The 20126-nt window shown below is 52.4% G+C and overlaps 2 protein-coding genes across 11 annotated transcripts in view; both read left to right on the top strand.

Annotated features, from left to right (window-relative positions):
* Positions 1-2931, top strand: part of LOC143303468 (uncharacterized) — a 31312-nt gene extending 28381 nt beyond the window's left edge. Inside the window, exon 3 of one of the 3 annotated variants that reach the window (XR_013059819.1) lies at positions 554-643. Coding sequence is in view for 1 of the 3 variants with exons in the window: in XM_076623521.1 (XP_076479636.1) it covers positions 554-632 (79 nt within the window). In the remaining 2 variants the exon portion in view is untranslated. Of the gene's footprint in view, positions 1-553 lie in introns of all 3 variants that reach the window. The other 2 variants (XR_013059820.1, XM_076623521.1) reach the window with 2 other exon arrangements.
* A 75-nt stretch (positions 2932-3006) lies between these two features.
* Positions 3007-20126, top strand: part of dati (zinc finger protein datilografo) — a 59311-nt gene continuing 42191 nt past the window's right edge. For 6 of the 8 annotated variants that reach the window (XM_076623515.1, XM_076623518.1, XM_076623513.1 and 3 more), the window contains exons 1-2: positions 3008-4257; positions 5962-6072. In XM_076623515.1, coding sequence (XP_076479630.1) covers positions 3184-4257; positions 5962-6072 — 1185 coding nt within the window. In that variant the 5' untranslated portion in view covers positions 3008-3183. Of the gene's footprint in view, positions 4258-5961; positions 6073-20126 lie in introns of all 8 variants that reach the window. The other 2 variants (XM_076623520.1, XM_076623514.1) reach the window with 1 other exon arrangement.

Genomic DNA, 20126 nt, shown 5'->3' on the forward strand with positions numbered 1-20126 from the left:
TAAAGTGACCAGTCGTTTTTTCATATCATTTTCCAATTGATTTCCTTCGCCGGTAGTAATTCGAAAGAGAAACGGACACCTTTCTCTCGGTTCTCGAATCGAGAATCATTCGACGTTCCGGCGAATCCCGAAATCCTTTCGTTTCCTGCTCGACGAGTAGGTGTCCCTCGGTCCCGCCGTTCTATTCGCCCCTTTCGCCGCTCGTTGAAAACCAAACGTTACGAACATCGAAGCGTCGCGTGCCGAAACTCACGTGCCGTGAATTTTACGAAAATCGGAGAACGAAGAATTTCGTCGCGAGTGACAAAACGTGTCTCGATAACGCGATCCGTTCGACGAGGGCGTTCAGTTGCAAAGTGGTCAAACGCCGTAGCCGTCGAATCTAAGGACCATAGCCTATAAGTTGCATGCTTAGAACTCGCGGGAATAGATCGGAGATCGAGTGAAACGTAGCGCGCGGGTCGTCGCGTCGTAGAGACGTAGCCGGTTGAATCGGAAGCACGTCGGTGAGAAACAGTCGGCATAAAAATAGCGTTTTCTTTTTGAATTGCAGCTTCGAGCGGGAGACGCGTTGCAGCAAGAGATTCCCGCGCAGGAGAGGAAGACTGGACAAAGCGGAAGAAGCAGAATAAGACGAGCAAAGCAGAAGAAGCGGAGGAACACAGGAGTAAAAGAAGAGCGAAAGCGAGACGCGTAGAAGCGGGGTTGCGACGGAAGTGATTCGATAACGAAAAAGGAAAGAGGAAGGCGGATAGAGCGAAGCAGAAGAGAAGAGAAAGGTGAATTAAGAAGAATAATATTAAGAAGAAGAAGGAGCAGGAGGAGGAGCAGGAGGAGAAGAAGAAGAAGAAGAAGGAGAAGAAAAAGAAGAAAGAGAAGAAGAAAGAGAAGAAGAAGGTGAAGAAAGAGAAGATCCGGGACAAGGATAGATTTGGTAGAGAGGGCAAAGGAATCGAGTGAAAGCAAAAAGTCGGTAGAGCAAGGACGAAGGAAAAGGAAGAAAGAAGTGAAGAAGCTCGTTAGAGAGAACCTCGCGCCGCATACATATATATTTCAGTGTGTTCAAAAAACGAGTGTACCTAAGTGCAATATTATTAAAGCTAAACGATAATAAGAAGCAACCACAACTACCATCGACGATATCGGTAACGACGAGCGGTTAATCGATAATCGAATAGAATTCCTTTTAAAGAGTTAAAAACCCTAGAGTCGCATTTCGAGGAGGAGTCGTGTGAACAGACGCGAAACAAACAGGACGAAGGATCGTATAGGAGAGGACGCGGGCACCGCTAAACCTGTAAACGAAAGGAGAATCGGCGATCGGTTGCGGCGGATGCCAGCCACAGCGTCTTCGACACACGCTGTGCAGACGGAGTGACCGAAATCGCGACAGAGGAGAACTGCCGTCCCGGTTCAAAGAAATCACACTACGTATCACACACGGCCGACGCGCCAGTCCCTTTTCCTTCGGCATTCGACGAAAGGGCTTGCACGTTCGCACACACGCACACACACGCACATCGACATAACGGGGCTACTAACTACTCAGGGCAAAGCGGGACGAGCAGTATCTATCCGCCAAGCGTGATTTCTCACCCGGCAGCACACACTCTGCTCTACGACAGATACTTCGACCAACAACAGAGAGTCTCGCGTCTGCACGGACTGTCCTTCTCGTTCACACCGTCCGGGCTGGGCAATCCTGAATTTTAACCTGAACTTAAGTGTATGATAGACTTTAAGTTAGATAGAACAAAGAAATAGGCTGTTCTCCGCTTACGGAGGACGTCCATTCGCGCGCGCATCGATTCATCGGGCACACACACGCCCGCACGCACACATACACACACACACACAAACACACACGCGCGCGCACGCACGCACACTCACACGCACATACGCGCGCGCACGCACTAAAACGGGCGCGCGCACACGGCTAGAAGAAACACGTACGTATCAGAACGTTAATGCACGTTAGTGGAAGGAGGATCTGAGGGAGAAGACGAAGAAGAAAAAGAAGAAGAAGAAGAAACTGCTAGAATCACCGAACTGCGGAGACGCTTGTACGCGATCAGCGAGAGATATAAAGAAGAGCCATCGGTATCGATATCGGTGATCGAGTTACGGGAGACGGGTTTCGAAAGATCGAGAAAAGTGGAAGGGCCATCGATCGTAGAGAGAACAACGGATCGGTGGTGCTTGCGAATAAGACGAGTAAGACCGGAGAGGAGCCAACGACGAGACAAGTGAGGAAAGAGGCCGAGTGGCGCAAGAGACCGTGGTACCAAGGCAGAGTGAGAAACGGCCGAGGAAGAGGCCAAAGAAAAGAGCCAAGAGGGCTGTATCGAGGGAAAGAGTTTCATGAGCCAAGTAGCGGGAGGCAGCAGCAGCAGCAGCAACAACAGCAGCAGCAGCAGCAGGCCCGGGAAGTCGAAGCAGGTGGCGAGTAAGTGACGTTGCCCGCCGCCCACGTCGAGCGAGGATCGTTGTCCTTAAGACGATCCTGGGCTAAGAAGAGCGCGATACAGCGGAGAGAAAGATAGGAAGGAACGGCGGCGAGCGCGGAAGTGTGCCGGCCGTCGAGCTGCTTACCGAAAGGGGTGCGAAAAAGCGGGCAAGCTGCGCCGGAAGGGGGTAGCCCGGGCTTCTCGCGAAGGCCTCAAAATTTCGGACGCGACGGCGGCCCTGGACCTACGTGCCCAGACGCAAACCCAACCCGACTTTGGCTTGGACCACCACCAACAGCAGAATCACCATCAACACCAACAGCAACAGCAGCAGCAACAACAACAGCAGCAGCAGCACCAACAGCACCAGCAGCAGCAACATCAGCAGCAGCAGGGCCAAAATCCAGATTCGCGACCACACCATCACCTTCAGCAGCATCATCATCATCAGCATCATCCCGGAAATCATCTCCACTCTGGCGATTCGGGGGGTGGGATAGGAGGTGGAGGAGGTGGCGGTGGAGCCGGTGGAGGTGGCGGTGGCGGAAGTGGCGGCGGTGGAAGTGGCGGTGGTGTTGCTGGTGTTGGTGGAGGAGGGTCGGCCGGGCCCGAGGTTGACAGATCCGTCAGGATCCACGACGAGGACGACGAGGACATCACCGAGAGGGAGGACGAGGAGGAAGACGAGGATCCCTGCAGCTCGCCCGAACCGGACCTCGAAAACGAGCCGGAGCCCATGGAGGTCCAAGCCTCGGCCGTCACAGCGGCGGCCGCGAATCTTCACGCGCTGCGACAGCATGTTTTCAAAATGTCCGACTACTGGCAACAACCGCAGCGGGGTCCGCCTCAGCATTCGCCGGGCATACAGCACAGCCCTATCTCCAACTCGACTCAACAGCAAGTGCAACAGATGCACAGCCCTCTTGGTCAGCAGCAGCAGCAGCAGCAGCAACAACAACAGCAGCAGCAGCAGCAGCAACAACAACAACAGAACGTCTCACAGGTGCAGCAGACCGCTAACGCGGCATTAGGACAGACCGCCAGTCCGCAACAGCAGATGCAGCAACAACAACAGCACGCGATGTCCATGGGCCAACAAACGGCTCAAGGAGCGCAGCATCAGTCTTCGCCGGCACCGACGACGCCCTCGCCGCAGGCCGACCATCAGGGCGCCATCACGTCCAGCATGGCCCAGAGTCTTCACAGTCTCGCACAAGCACAACAAAGCATGTCCCAAGCCTCGAGTCCGTCGTTGGCCGTTCAAGCGGTCCAGGCGGCTCAGGCTCTCAATCAGAACCTGGGGCAGGCGTTGACTCAAGCCTTGACGCAGAACATGCAACAGAACCTAGGGCAGACTCTGCAGCACAATCTCGCGCAAAGTCTCACCCCGAGTCTGTCTCCCCAACAGCAGCAACAGTTGCTCAATCAGCCGCAGAACTTAAGCCAGGCCAGCCAGAACCTGCAACAAAATATCCAAAGTCAGGCGCAGAATTTGTCGCAAACGTTGCAGCAACAGGCGCAGAATTTGACCCAGAACCTCGGCCAGAGCTTGAGTCAACAGGCGCTGCAACAACAGGCAGCGCAAAACCTTACGCAGAATTTGCAACAACAGGCTCAAAATTTGACGCAGAACCTGCAACAGCAGGCGCTCAACATGGCGGGCAGCATCGCTCAGAACGGAGCGCTCGCCGGGATGAACATGTCGGCCAACCAACAACAGAACTCCCAGAACTCGATGCTAAGTCCGGGCGCGACCAGCCAAGACTCCCACGATGCCAGCCTGACTGAAAAGCTTGTCAACGAGCTGCAGGTAAGAATAATACGTTTACACGATCGATAAAACGATACTCTTTCTCACTCACTCACTCTCTCTCTCTCTCTCTCTCTCTGTCTGTCTGTCTGTCTGTCTCTCTCTCTCTCTCTCTCTCTCTCTCTGTCTCTCTGTCTCTCTGTCTCTCTGTTTTCCATTTTTATTTGCTCGATCTCGGTTAGACTTTTCTCGTCCGTAGCTGCGGAGGGAAGAGATAAATAACTGGGACGAGGCAACCGCGATAAAAGTGCATAATGCGCCGATAAATAGGGTCATTCACTTGGGCCGACTGACGCCGGACAATACTTTCAAACAGTTTCTACCGATGGAGAAAAATACGCGTCTCGTCTCGCCTCGAGATCACGTGGAATCTCTTGTATGCTTCGCTATGCTTCGTCTCGCTTTCGATTAACAACGTCGAAAGGTCTAAATTCTTCTAGCGCAAGTTATAAAATCGTAGACTCCGTGATTTCGTTAAACTGGAGCCAACGTTCGAGCGAGAGATTTCTATCAAGTATTCGTGACTAAGATGAACAACGAGGATGCGGATAGTTCCTCGATTAGGGCGAAAAAAGACCAGATGTCAGACCTGTCAGAATCGACAGGATACGGACGAAAACGTGCGTATCGGCTTAACTGGATGACTTTCAATAAATCGCGCTACATCGTCGACAATTTCGCTGACTGTTTGAATATCTGCGACTGTACCGAGATACACTGACCATGGTTCACGCACATCGGAATACGTTGACTTACCACATCGCGTACTTCAACACGCGTACGCGAACACGCACACGAACGCTCACACGCACACCTACATGTGCACGCATGCAACAGAACGAGCAAGAGAGGGAGAGTGAGAGAGAGTGAATGTTGGCGCGGGAGCGCGCGCTCGCGCTCCAGCTAGCAGCCAAGCAAAGCAGCCAGCCACGCACACATTAGAGTCACGGGGCCACAAATGCAAACGCGGCCCACGCACACCGATGCGAGGAGATGCAGATACGTCGTCTCTCGGGGTTCTTGACCCGCGCAACACAGATAATACTATACGCATACGTCATACGGTACGCCGAGAAGATGTTCTCGAGAAAATATCGCGGCGTGCTTCTGCGATGCCACAGTCCGCGAGCTTCGATACGAGGAAACTAAGTAAATATATCCCCGCGGATCCGATTCGGTCTCACCGCCAATAGGAATCCGAACCGTTTTTCCTTTTTCTTTCTTCTTCTTTTCTCTCTTTTTTTTCTTCTTTTTCTTTCCTGTTTCTTTCGCTCGCGCGAATTACGACACAAGCAGGGAGAACAACAACCGATTTCGTAGTACAGACTTTTCGTATCGCGCGATTTTACCAGGTAGGACGATCTACGTTGAGGCGAGTGAAAAGAACGCGATGGAGGAAAAAGTTGAATGACTCGACTATCCGACGTTACGGATGATTCCTCGTTTCTTGTTTTATTTTGGACGTTGTTTAAACAACGCTCATCCGTCTCCCCTACCAAATCTCTATAGCGTCTTTCAGTTTTCACGCGCGAGGATTCTTTCCAAGGAAAAGGAAAGATTTCGAGCGACTAGTCGTGGATCGTTTCACGAATTACCGTAAGAGCACCATATTTGGTAGGGAAGAAAGCGATTTTGTATCACTGCCGGCTATAAGAAAGAGCAGAGAGAAGTAAACTAACACGAGCCTCCTGTCTTGCCTGATAGTCTCGTGCCTCTGCGGCGGGACTTGGAGGTGCGGGAGGCGCCGGCGGAGGCGGAGGAATGGGCAACATCAGCGAACGCACCCTCGAGGAATGCTGGTCCACCCTGCAACGAGTGAGTTGAATACTCAGCCCGTTCAAAATCCCCTTATTATTTCTCCTCGTCACGCAGCTTCCTGCAATTTCTCACTTTTTTTCTTTCTCCTTTTTTCTCGCTTTTTCTTTTTCTTTTTCGTTTTCTTTCTCGCCAATTCGTACAAGGCTCGACGTACGTAACTTTTTCTTTCTTCTTTTCTCGTTTTCCTCTACGTTCCTCCCGCACGTTTCACGCAACTGTCACACCTATGCGTACACAGTAAATATAATTATATCGCGTCTTTGGTCACGCGATTGCGCGTACTTCATTCTCGTTTTCCGAGTTATGAGTTTACGAGCAGATCTCGCTCGCTCTCTTCGTCTCTCTTCGTTCTCATTGTTTTTACTTTCTGCACTCGCATTTTTCGTTAGTTTGTTTATCGCAGCGCCTAGCATGCTCTACGTGCGTGTATGTGCTTCCCTGTATGGATTTATTAATTTTCCTTTAATCTTAACGTTAAAAGATCCGTCGCTTGCTAAGAAATCGTCTGGCAGCTCATCGCCTGCTCAACGAACGGCGCGACGCCTCGATCGTCGATAAAATGTTGACCGCCGTGGCGGTTCGAGATCGATCCAGCGATTCTTACGAGAAGATCGCGGACGGTGGATTTTTACGGACAAGATCCGTAGGTAGATGACCGAGCGTCTCGGCCAACGGTACCTCGCAGCTCGCGGGACAATACCGCGTTTAATTGTTCCATACGCGTATTCCACGCACGATGCAACCGATTTAATGGGACACTCAGTCGCGATCGATAGTACGAGTCTCCGCGTATATGGCGTTGTCCTTTTACGAGGCACAACCGAAATGAAGGGAAAGGAAGCACCGCTAACGAGCCGTGAATCGAGTTCGTCTATCCGTTCGACTCGAAAGAACGAGATGCCCGGAGGTTGAGGGGGAGGGAGGGGGGAGAGAGAGAGAGAGAGCGTGAGAGAGAGAGAGAGGAGGAGGAGAAAGGAGAAAGCCACGAAGAACATAGGGATGGAGAAGGGGATGGCGGGAAAGAGTAAAAAGAGAAGCGGCTCGTGCAAAACTTTTAAATTCTCGTCCCGAGTACGAAAGCAACAATTTGTTTCGCTAAGTAGCTGTGGCGCTCTTTTGTTTTTCCGACTTCTTTTATTCTCGCTAACTGCGGCGGGATGAATGGAGTGGTGGCGGCGAGGTGGTTCGGTAGCGCGGCGATTCCACTCCCTCGTCCATCGCCACCTTGAAAGCGACTCGCGAGCCCGGCCGAGGCGAAACTTTCGGAAAATCGCAAAAACGCCGCACGATGGCGAAGTTTTCACGTTTTGCCGGGATTTAATTAAAACATTCGCTTCCTTTGTGGCGCTCCGTAACGGCGAATCTTCGATGGAGGAGCGTGGCCGCCGGGGCTCGTGACAAAATGTTAAAAGCGACGCGCACACTTAATTGACTCTCGTTGCTCTCCGCCATTTTCCAGAGGCGGAAACGCGCCGATGATTCTCACGGCATCTGTCGCCTTTTGCACGCCTTTTTCACGCTCGTTCCACGTCGATCGTTCGATTCCGAAACGATCGGTCGTGCACGAGCAAAGCGGAGCCCCGGACGCGACACGACCACGATTATTAACCGTGGCCGCGTCAACGAAATAAACCCGTTGCCCGTTACGAATCGTGGGAAAACAAAGGGTGCGGAAGAAGATGGAAAGTCGAAAACATTAATGCGTCGCGACGTTGTACAAACACTCGTCGCCGAGTGATTCTCATGGTTGTCGATCGGGGCGTAGAGAACGTAGCCGACGATGGAGAAAGCGGTTTTTGTTCTTTCACTGGCTCGAAAATTAAAATCCAATTATTTCGACACCTCTGCGCGACCCTTTCGGCGATACAAATGAATTTTTTGCGTCGGCTCTTTCTCTCCAAATCTCTGCTTCACCCCACCTTCAAACCGGTTCGACATCGGAGCGTAACGTAACGCAGCCGCGGGCCTACCCTTGACCAGATCCAGCGTCCCGATTTTCAATCGACGACAGCTGCCTGAACCGGAACTGCGCCACGGGCGCAAGAAGAAGATGACGAAAAAAAAAAAAAAGGGTGGAGGCTTCAAGAGACTGTGAACGCTCGGATCGATACTCGCAGAATCGTCTCTGACGCACGAGACGCGCGCTACGATTAGACCGCGATTAGGCGACGCAAGCAGAAGACAATTACGCCACCCATAACGCCATACATTCGAGTCTGCTTAACCTTTCTATCGTTCGAAAGAGTTCCACGAGGATAACCGCGTTTCGCGCAGCTACCAAAAACAAAAAGAGCCTTTCTCACGTTCGGTTTCACCGTCCCCTTGAGCGTAACTTATTTTTTTACCTTCAACCCCGAAGAGGTTCCATCGTATTATTTAAATAACGGTGTTCACGCGCGTGCCATTGTTTCGCTAACCCTTCTACTATTACGAAAAGGCGCGGTGTGGCGAGGGGCGAGCGACGGGGGGCGAGGGGCGAGGGGGAGGGAAGAGGAGAGGGGGGGGCGAGAAAGCTTTCTGTTCCAAGTCGAAGAAGAAAACTCGGAGGATGAAAGATAGAAGGGCGGGAAGAGGGAAGAACTTCCGTGCCGCGTAGCCGTTATGGCGAAGGCAAAATTACGACATCTCAAGTCCAGGGGCAACCATACCTTCTGCCCGTTCAGTACGTACAAAGTTTCCTGGCTTTTCAGTAATTTTCTATGATTTTCAGATCGCATGATCGCTAACAATAACGCCGGCCCCGTGCCGGCTGTTAAGATCCTTCTAATCGAATTGTTCGATCTTCGGTGAAACTGTAGACTAGAGTCGCAGACCAACGGTAAGAGAAAGAACGGCAAATAGCTAAATTTCGAAGAAACCCAAGCCGTAGAAGCCGATCGGCTTACGAAAGTACAGTTCGATGCTCCATCTCTCGCACTACCTTTCGTTCCATTTCCTCGCGAATCTCGTTTATTCGACAAATCGAACGGTCGGACAAACTGGCAAAAATCGGTCGGATATTGCGCGAGTCGCGAGGTCACGAGACGTCCAAGCAACGTTGCCTCGCGATGACAGATATCTTGTCAAAAGCGTGGCCGCCCAAAGCGAAGGAGAAAGGTACGCGTTACAAAGTCGTGTGCCGGCCGAACGTTCTGTACGCGTCGCGTACGGCTCGTTCTTCCTCTTCTTTTTTTCTCTCCTTCCTCGTCATTCGCTCGCTCGCGCGGTTCCGCCATGACCTACCCCAAGCGCGGTCGGCGAAAGAAAAAGAACGAGTAAAGGGGAGAGGGAGAAGGGGCGAGAGCGGGCGAACCGAGAGAAAAAGAGTGAAAGAGAGAGAGAGAGAGAGAGAGAGAGAGGGAGAGTGAGAGTGAGAGGGAGGGAGCGAGAGTGGAAGAGAGGGAGGGAGGGAGAACCGGAGAACGAGAGAAGAGGAAAGAAGTCGCGCGCCCACACACGGCTGGCAAAGTTGCAACGTGGATGACCAGGAGAAGAGTTGGCCGCGGTAACGAACGAGCGAGATGGAACAGTACGGGGCAAGCAGAGGGGCGAATGGGAGGGGGCGAGGTGCAATGGAATAGAGTTTATTCTTTGTGTCGCGCGTATGGCTACGCGCTTTTTTTTTTATCGTTCGTTGACTCCGCTCCGTTCTGCAGTCGCGTTCACCACATCGCTCGGCACGATAAGATTACGCTCACAGGGGCGGTCATGCGCGATATTCGCGCGCTCCGAAAGATCCGCACGTTTTTTCTCCCAGAGGATTTTCATTTCCAGCTCGATCGCGCTCCCAAATTCCATCTCTCTCCGGATCGGCATCTCGGCCTATCCGAGCTTGCTGGAAGCTGTCGCTTTCTCGCGAATCCAACGCTATACCGTGTAACGCGACTCGCTCGTCGCCTACTATTTCGATCTGACGCGATAGACGCGATAGACGCGATAGACGCGATAGGATCGATCGATCGATCGCAGTCTGTGCCATCTTCGTAGAGCAACAAAGGTCCGTCCGTCCGTCCGTCCGTCATGTACCAGATATTTTCTGAAATTCACTCTGCCCGTCCTCGTGCTGTACGTTCAGCTTCCATAACCGAGCGTTTCTTAACCAACAGAGTCACCCTGTAGAATACCCAACTTATTAAACAACCGTTATCCTACGTGCCACTGGTAATTATTGCAAACTCGAAACGTGACGCGTACGCAACAGCCATTAATTCGTGCGCTGGCTGGTTCTACTCGAATGCAAAACACCGGGCACCGTAATAGCCGATGCAAGAAGGCAGGATCTAAAGGAGGGCAGGGCGGGGAAAGAAATTTCATCGAAGAGCGGAGAAAGAACAGCGGGGAAAATGGAGAGGAAAATGCAAAACGGCGAAAACCAAGAGAGAGACGTGGGTCTGCGCGGAGTTGAGAAATCTCGGCGGCCGGTCACGAGAGAGACCGCGCGCGTATCCCAGAACCTTTCCTCTCCTCTGGTCGGAGCTGCCGCGGCAAAAGATCGTTGCCCTTCTAAATATAAGTTTGCAAAATCGAACAGCAAAACTGCGGAGTTTTGCCGTGGTCTGTGCGGCTCTGTGTGTATATTGCCGCTAGATCAGACCCCTTCTTCTTCTTCTTCTTCTTCTTCTTCTTCTCCTCCTCCTTCTTCTTCTTCTTCTTCTTCTTCTTCTACTACTACTACTACTACTTCTTCTTCTTCCTCCTCCTCTTCTTCCTCTTCTTCGTCTTCTTCTTCTTCATCCTCTTCATCGTCCTCCTCTTCTTCTTCGCCTTCTTCTTCTTCTTCTTCTCCTCCTCCTCCTCCTCCTCCTCCTCCTCCGCCTTCCTCTTCTTCTGCCGAGCTGCCCGTTGCACTCGCGCTCGCGCTCCTCTTTCCAGCGCGTCGCCTGGTCCTCCTCCGCCGCAGCGTATCCTCCATCGGCACTCTCCTACTCCCTCGAATCTTTGCCCATATCTACCACCTTCTTCGGATCCCCTCTTCGACTCCCTCCGACACCGATCCCCACTGCAGCTTCGTGACCTCGAAGGCCTGCGAATCCGCTCTTTCGTTCGCGTCGACTTTCGGACAAAATTCGTCTGGCTCCCCTGAACGTAGTCGTAGGTCAGGATCCAGTCGCGTCACGGCTGTTTCGCGCCATGCGGCCAACCGCGGTGGATCCATCCGGAACCCCTTTTCCGGCCAGACGTGGATTCGCCTGTTCGCACTTTTTGGCCCTCGCCGCCACCGCAAAAATATGACAACCGTTTCAAACGTTTCCACGAGATTAGCTGCGACTTGAATCGATACGGTTCGTCGTTAATTTTCTCCTTGATTTTTCTGACTCTTATTCTTTGACTCTTCCGCTTTGATTTTTCGCCACTCCTGTCAAATATTCAGTCCTGAAAATTGCATATTTCGGGATACGGCTGCAGTTTCTCCGATATCACGAATCGTTCGTGTCCGTGGGGCGTTTTCTCATCCTCGTGTACGAGCAAAGTAGTACAGGCAAAGTTTCGCGAAAAATTGAAACGAGAATAGGGGGATTTTCCTGGTAGCGACGCTTCTAAATGGCAGGTCGAACGCGAATTACGAGGCTCGTCAATTTCTAAAGCAGCGAGGAAAAGTAGCTTGTCCGTGAGGAATTAAACGAAGACGAAACGAGATTAAAGCCGTGCGAAAGATCTCGAGTAGGAAGCGAGAGAGACGAAGCTGGCAGAGACGACCGAGACCGACGAGCGAAACGGCAGAGATAAAAAAAATCCGACCGCGTGGAAAAAATAACCGAGCCGGAATCTGGGTCAGCGGGGCTGTGCAATCAGAATGTGCCAATGTCAGCCGCATAGATCGCAAGGCCAGCAAAATCGTGAGCAGTGAAAAAGTCTGTGCTCGATCGTGCATCGATCTTTGCGCGCCGATCGAAAAAATTCTACCGTATCCGACGATTGTCAAGAGAGGGGAAGGAAGAGAGGTAAGAGGGCGGACACTGGATTCGCGAATTCACCGTCTAATCGTTCGATGCAAGAGTCCCGACCAGAAAATCCGCGACCCACGAGGAATTTCGAGCGCCCGTGTTTTTTTCTCGCCGAGTACGTTCATCCTATAAGGCGGATGAAAGAGCAAAGAGCGTTCACGGTGTGCACGTTGCAGCGGCGAGCGGTCGGCGTCATCGTCATCGTCATCTCGTGCATGCGTGGGTGAATAGCCTGGCCGGTCTCGAGCAATACAGACGAGACAGAGAGATTGGAAGAGAGAAGGCGAGCAAGCCGAGAGATCAGAATGAGAAGTTCTTGTAAAAGAAAGACGGCGAGTATCGCGCGGTAAAGGGGGGGCAAAGAGGGGCAAAGAGGGGCAAAGGGGGGCAAAGGGGGGCAAAGGGGGCCCGCGAGAACGAAAGACGCTCGACGCGCGGCGTACCGACTCTACAGAATCGCCAAGCTTCTTTGCTGCGTTCGTTCATCCTTCGATTTTATTCCCTCCGAGGATGGATCGTCACATTTTCGTGTCGTCTTCCAACACCTTTGCCTCTGCAAGACGAGAAAACAACTTTGTCACGAACCATCGAGCATCGTTCGTCCTATTCAACGCGTCGCTTCATCTCGAAACGCGGTCCATCCGCCTACTATTGGTCTACTATTGTCGGTCGCCGTCCAACTCGACCAAGCTCGCATCCAACGATTTCGTAGACAGTTTAGCATCCAGAAGATCATCCCTGTTAGGTGCCGTGTAGATAAAACGTGTACGATCCGAGTTAGCGGGATGGCAAAGACGCAACCCCACTCCGAACTCTCGTGGATCCGCTCTGGTAGCTTCTCGAGGCAAGTATTCTACCTTCGGACCTTCGCGCCAGTGCCCCCCACCGGACGCTATCCAGCCAATCGGCCGCGAGGACGCCGGCGTGAAGCCTACGCGGCGGCGGGCAGGCCGATTCTCGCCGGCGCCCCAGCATTTTATACGGAAAAGACTCTTTAACGAAGCACAAGGTGCGCACGCACGACCAACTTCACGCGACACCACGCGCGCACCGCGTCACACGCACACGGGGAGGCGAGAGTGCGACGAAGACGAAGACGACGACGACGACGACGACGACCACGACGACGACGACGACGACCACGACTACGACCACGACAACCACGACGACTACGACCACGACCACGATCACGACCACGACGACAACGACGACGGCCACGACGACGACGACGACAACGACAACGACAACGACGACAACGACGACGACCACGACCCACGACCACGACCACGACCACGGCTTAAACGAAGACAACCGGTGACAAGGTTTTCCATATCCTCTTCTTCCTTCTTCCATCGTCCTTCTCCTTTCGACGTCGCATTTTTTAATCGTCGGCGAGTCAAGCAAGAACAAAGAACAACGACACCGAGAGAAATAGAGAGAAAGAGAGAAAGAGAGAAAGAGGGAAAGAGGGAAAGAGTAGGCGACAGAGAGAGAGAGAGAGAGGGGGGGAGAGAGAGATCCGGAAAACGTGGAGATTCGAACTCGCTGGAAACTCGCCGGGACTGTAGGGGCCAAGAGGACCACGACAGAGGGAGAGACGACGATCTGTTGGATCTGAATCGTCGTCCGATGCACGGCGAGGTGGTCACCGAGGAGGAAGGAGGACCGTCAAAGTACCGAGACCCGAGGAAAAACCACGCAAGATGAGTGACAACGTGCGCGGCATTGACAGCTGACAGCGCGCGAGGAATTCTCTTCGTCTCTCGTGCGCCGCTCTCTCGGTGTATACGCGGCTCCTTTTCTCGTCCTGCGTCTCCTCTTCGTCTTCGATTCCAGTGTCCCCGCGAGTGTTCCCTTCTTGCTCCATTCGCACAGGCTCGCTCCCTTCGTTCCGCATCTTCTTCGTCATTCTCCTCCGCCCGTACTTCGCCGCCCCCACCAGTAAGCAACCGCGCCGCGAAGTGCCGAACGATGAACTCGGGCAACAGTGTGCCATATTTTGTGATCTTTTTACCTAGCTCCTACCACCGCGTTTTAACTGTGATCCACCTACTCTAGAGAACCGTGCACGAGAGGTAAGGAGACATACTTCTACTTGTAACCGCCGCGCCGACTACGTAGCCTAACCGAGACCGATGGATGGCGGGCGCGATGATCTGTTACGCGTCGGACAACGCGCAGTCCGTCTATCTGTCATAACCACTCGTCGTTCGGACTTTACACTCGCATGCTGAAAACTCGAACAGATCGACTCGAACAAAGCGAAGAAGAAATTCGAACCGTGCAGCAAACCTCGCAAACACGGTCTCGCCTGCCATCCACATGCGTCTCTGCTCGATCGAGAGCCAACAACCGTCAGATTCCGCCAGATTCCGTCAGATTCCGCCGGAACCGTCCTTCCGCGGAACCGCGTACGCCGGTTACGCATTCCAGAACGAGGACGACGCGCTCCTTCGAGCGCGAAACACCGCCAACTGGATCGACTCGAAGTCAACGTATCTCGCGGGAGAAAGATCCTTTCGTCGTCTCCCCCAACGGGAGAAACGCGTGCACTTCTCGCGGCGCGTTCCACGCTGCCGCTCTCTCGAAATCCAACGCAGCTCCCTTCTCGTTTCACCGATACAAACAGGGTATTTCGTCGATCCAGTCGTAGATTCGACGACAGTCCGCCTCTTCGCGCTAGGCGCCGCGTCTCTGCCCGAGCTTCGTCTATCTTCTCTCCAATATCCTATACACCGCTGTCGCTAAACCTATTTCGCCGACTCTACGCGGATAAGTACGTAGATTTAGTAGCTCGCTTATTTGTACTTGAATTGATAGAAGAAGAATCGATCGTTTCCCGAAACTCGATAGCATTTCCTCGTCGGAACGCGCCGGGACGTGCCGGGCCGTTGTTGCGAGACCAGCCGCGACCTACTCCAATCGAGCAACCGATCGACCTCCTGTAGATCGCTCGACACTTGCCAGTCGCCGCGAGAAACGTGTGCCCTGAACAGATTCGCGTACCTCTCTCCGGTGGACGTAGCTCGCCGGGGCATTTTTCATCGGGCTCGCGAGCCACGATCGCGCGAGGAAAGCGATTCTAAGATGGAGAAACACGGCATTTGCATGCGGTAGAGAGAAAACAGGCTGCCGCGCTGCTAGCAAGAGAGCAGATAAACGGAGAGAGATAACGAGTGTATGCAGATCGCGGCGAATCGTTCGAAGAAAATTCCTTTCGCCGGCAAAAAAGTCGACCCTCCGGTGTCGCGAGCCGTGGGAAATTTCGTTAGCGAAACGCTAGGGGACCGCCGTTTCGAGTCGCGCCCCGTGCAACAGCCCCTCCCCCCCCTCCAGCCCGGGTCTCCTCCTTCGTCGACCATCGAATCTTCTCTTCTCTTCGTCACGCGCTAACAAATTTCTCGTGTGAAAAATCGATTCTACCGACCAACACCTTTTCCCCGACCGAGTTCGCGTCGTTTTCTTTTTTTTTCTTCTTCTTCTCTGCTCTTTCCATTTTTTCTTCCTTTTCGAGTTCAACGACTCAGTGACCACGAGGTGGGACACGGGTTTGAGAAATGTCAAGAAATGCAAGCACCGTCGCGGAGCGGGTCGCAGAGTAAGGGGGAGGCAGAGGAGACGAATGAAAAGGAAAAGAGACGGAAAGCTGCAGAGGCTCGGATAGATAGAAAAGGAGGAAAAGGAGAAAGAGAAAGAACCGAGGAGAGCCACCAGACGTGGCAACGGCGCAAATGCAGAATGCACGCTGACATAAAACATACATATATGCAGGATGCAACGAGCAGCATCCAGCCTTCTCTTCTAGGAGTACTGTAAACGCTGTTCGACGTACCGTCAGTCGACGCAACTTTATTCCGAAACGCTGCAAACTCCCTTCGAGCAGTCTGCCTTCCTCTCGATACGTTTCGCCGCAATCCCACGTATATCGCTGTAATCGACGTATATTCCAAGCACAGAGGATGGCAACGTAACGCGTGGCCCGCCATTTCGCCGATTTTTTGGATTTACAACACCGGAGACGAACGCCGTTCACGGTTAATCGTGGATCGCGGCTATCGTTCGTCTTTCTTTCTCTCATTGAGAAATCCTCGCTCTTCTCCGACTGTTCGACGACCGCCCAAACATTTTCAGGCATCCAACAATTAGCCAGAAATTGGCCGTTTCGCGAGACGCGTTTTATGTCATCGATCGAATCGTTTCCTACGGAGTCGTAACGCGTAATACGCGGTGGCGCGGTTTTTCCGTCTCGAGTTTATTTACACGCGGCTATAACCACGTGTTACAGAATATACACCCCGTATACCGCGTAGCGCGAGAAACGAGGTCGTTGACACGCGAGTTTGCAGATTTTTCAGCCGCTCGAAACATCCTACTCTACTTCGAGCGGCTCGATATTTTCGGCTTCGAACCCCTTTCTTTTATCTGCGGCCGTGACTGGCCCGAACGAGGGACGAAGAAAGGCAAGAGAGGGAACGAACGCATCGTGGCTGGTGAACCTGACCTCCGACAATACGCCGGCGTCGGCGGCATTCCGTCCAAGCCTCCGCGCGACTCAGCCTCTCTTTCTCTCCCGAGCCATCGCGTGTTCGTTATTAAAATAAATTAAACTTCGCCAGAAAGATAGATAGAGAGATAGAGAGATACAGATAGTGATGAGAGAGAGAGAGAGAGAGAGAGAGAGAAAGATACTTTCGATACTCGCTTCGTTTTAAACGAGTCCATTTGGTGAACGCGGCACACGGACACGCGTTCGACGAAGAAAAGAAGAAGAAGAAGAAAAAGAAGAAGAGGAAAACAGAGGAAAAGGAAAGAGAGACGAAATTTCACGAAAAATCGTGCCGGCCACGAAAACCGAAGGACATCTACTTCTTTATCCTTCGGTCGTGATTTGTACGCTGTTACGAGAATGCTTCAGGGTCGTCCCCAGTGTCGAGGATTCAGCAATCGGTCGGACACTCGGTCAAGGTTGCGCGATTATCGGCACGTTAATACCTTGCTGATCCACTGTGCAAACGTTCCAGCGATACCGAGAGCGTGCGCTTTTTATTGTTGACGGCTGAAACGTTCTCGTTTGCTCGCGTATCGCTCGCCGACGAATCGCGCGAAAACCTTTGCCAACTACTACAGATACACGTAATAAACGCCGTATCGTATGAGATATACCGGGTACGCGTACTTTGTATTTATTTGCAGGAAATATTCTGCTGGTGCGTAGAGTTAAAAACACGAACACAGGCTGTTCGTCCAACACGCGATACCGGACGATGGGAAACGAAAAGGCAGCGAAACGGGCGAAAGAAATTATACTCCACCGACTCCGCCAGTAGAACTGACCACGGACAAACCCGTTCATATTGTCTTACCTTGCCGCAGCCGCGGCCGCGACCACGACCGGCTACGTCGTGTCTGCGCGTCGCGTCGCGTCGGCGTGCCGGTTGTTAGCATACGTACGATATGATAAAAAAAGTACTGTGACGCGGGCACAAGGTTACTGCCACAAGGCAGTGATACGCACCACCCCACCAAGGCTGACAGTCGTTTTCTCGCGATTCTTCTCTATTTACGCGAAAGGAAAGTTTGTACGAGCGAAAAGTACAGCAAAGAGTAAGAACGAAAAGAAAGGAAAGGAAAGGAAAGGAAAGGAAACGAGACGTTACATCGATTTAAGGAAGCAACGGGGGAAAATATCGCTCGTATTTCCGACACGGACAAGAATTTCAGAATGTCGGCGAAACGTAAAGAAACGGTGCGCAAGCCGCGATACGTAAGAATAGCCCGATCGAAAGCCGAACAATCGCGACACGAATGCGTCGTCCGATCGTCGTGAAAGTTTAAAATGTGAAATACGACGAAGAACAGTTGCAGCACGAAACAAGGTAAATCGCATGCAAATCTCCGTGCTTCGACTCAATTAATATCGCAGGCGCACTTACGGCAGCTTGTTCGGATCCGTAGTCCCCGAGATTGTGGTTCTGCAACAGGCTGTCGGAGTAGCGCGACCTAAAGAACGCAAAAAGAAGGGAACAGAGCAACGGGATGAAAGAAGAGAGGGGAGAAAGACGGAGAGGCAGCGCGTAATCCGACACGTTCTTACATGGATGCAGCTGGATCTTAAATTCAATACACGCGTGCTTTTTCCCGCGACGCGATGCGACGCGATGCGACGCGATGCGACGCGATGCGACGCGACGCGACGAGCGCCCCGTCGTTCCAGACTCTTTCTCGATCGATAATTAATCGGCGACGTAACGCTGATCGATCGCCAATCATCCGGCCCGATTAAGATAACTGCTCGGCCTAGAGAACGGCCGATCCGTGGAGTCAATGGAAACCGTTAGCCGAGAGAGGATCTTGCCCGGTCGGAGTCGTATGCAAAACTAGATGACGCGATGCGAGCGTGCAATAGCGTGCATCCTCCGTGCACGCCACCGAGATCGTCCTCGCTTGTAATTCACAAGAATGCGGAAACGTTAACCGACAAGCTATACGTCTGCGATGTCCTCTCTCTCTCTCTCTCTCAAGTGTGTTAACGTTTTCAAAGGGAAGCAGCTACAACGAAGATAGGGAAAAAACGCGACCATCGAGTCGGATGCGTCGAATCAAGGATTGTAAACGGATTGTAAAGGTCTGCACGACTACGGGACGCGACGCGCTGGTAATCCCGTGTCCCGCACAGTCCAATCAACGTGTCGATTGGCGTCTTCTCGCTGTTCTAGTAAGCGCGTAAAATGTTAATCGCTGGATAACGAAACCGAGGATCGAGTTCTAACGGCGAAAATTCGGTATTCGCAGCGATCGCGAAACGGCAAAGTTTGAAACTCGAGCCCGAAAGAGCGATCGATCGTTACACGCGCAGTATGTCTTCCAGGGATATTTCTAACACGCGTACGTTCCGCCGCCGACGTCGCGTTAATTGAATATCACGGAACGGAATGATTAACGACGCATTCGGTAGATGCGAGAAAATTCTGACAGAAGGTTCGTCGCAACCGATACCCATCCGGCCGATTTCGTGCCATTTTTCCTTCTTCTTTCGGCAGACGTCGGCAACGCGTTACTTTCGCGCTTTATAGCCGTTCCGACAACGTTCGTACAATGTTTCTGATAAAGCAAAGTCTCATTCTCTCTCTCTCTCTCTCTCTCTCTCTCTCTCTCTCTCTATTAGAATCGGGTACGACAGAAACTGCCATGTAGAAATTTACATATCTTAGACGTTGCCCACGAGGAAAAGACACTTGTTGGAGAGATACTCTTGGTAGTTTCCAAGATTATCGAACGGCTTGCGGTTTTCTTGTCGGGCAGAAAGAACGCCGCGCCGACTCGTTTAATACCGTGTTCGATGCGTGTCTCCGAAAAACAAGAGGCCATAAATAAGGCGGCAGAATTTCCACGTGGATTTGCTAATAAACATACCACCCATCGAGATGCCCGGTATATTTGTATGCAAATCGATTGTAATGCGAGGAAAGGAAGGGGGCGGGGGCGGTGGTGGGCGCAGGGACGAGGGCAAGAGCGGGCAGAAGAGTGGCACGGAGTGTAAATGCACGCTGCCGACGTTCCTTGTACGCAACACGTACGTATATACATATTTATACGCGTGCAGAGTGTAAAGCACGAACGCGTGCACGTTAAACACGCAGGCGCGCGCGAGAGTACATGCGTGCACGCACCATGACTCAGAAACGAGTCCACGCGACAATGGAAGTAGCAGTGGACACGATGATGGTGATGATGATGACGACGATGGTGATGACGATGAGGTGGGAGAAGACGACGAGGAATAGGAACGAGAATAACGAGACGAAGACGAAGACGAGGACGAAGACGAAACAGCTGGCAGAAAGAAAGCGAAATCGCAACGAATACTTTGCGTACTTGCGTTTTACGCGCTCCACAGCTGTATCAATTCGGCTGGTTCTGGCGACGTGACGCCAAACGGTCTGGCGCGGCGACGCTCACCCGTCACCGCGAATCTCGCAAACTTTTACTACGTCGTTTAGCGAAGCAAGGGTAAGAGTATGGGGTACGACACGCGCTTGACGTGCACGCTTGGAATCGGTGGGAAATTCGGTGGGAAATTCGGTGGGAAATTCGATGAATGGCGGTGAAGCCACGCGGCAGGATTCA

Source organism: Bombus vancouverensis, chromosome 12 (genome assembly GCF_051014615.1).
Source record: "Bombus vancouverensis nearcticus chromosome 12, iyBomVanc1_principal, whole genome shotgun sequence".
Taxonomy (NCBI): Eukaryota; Metazoa; Arthropoda; class Insecta; order Hymenoptera; family Apidae; genus Bombus; species Bombus vancouverensis.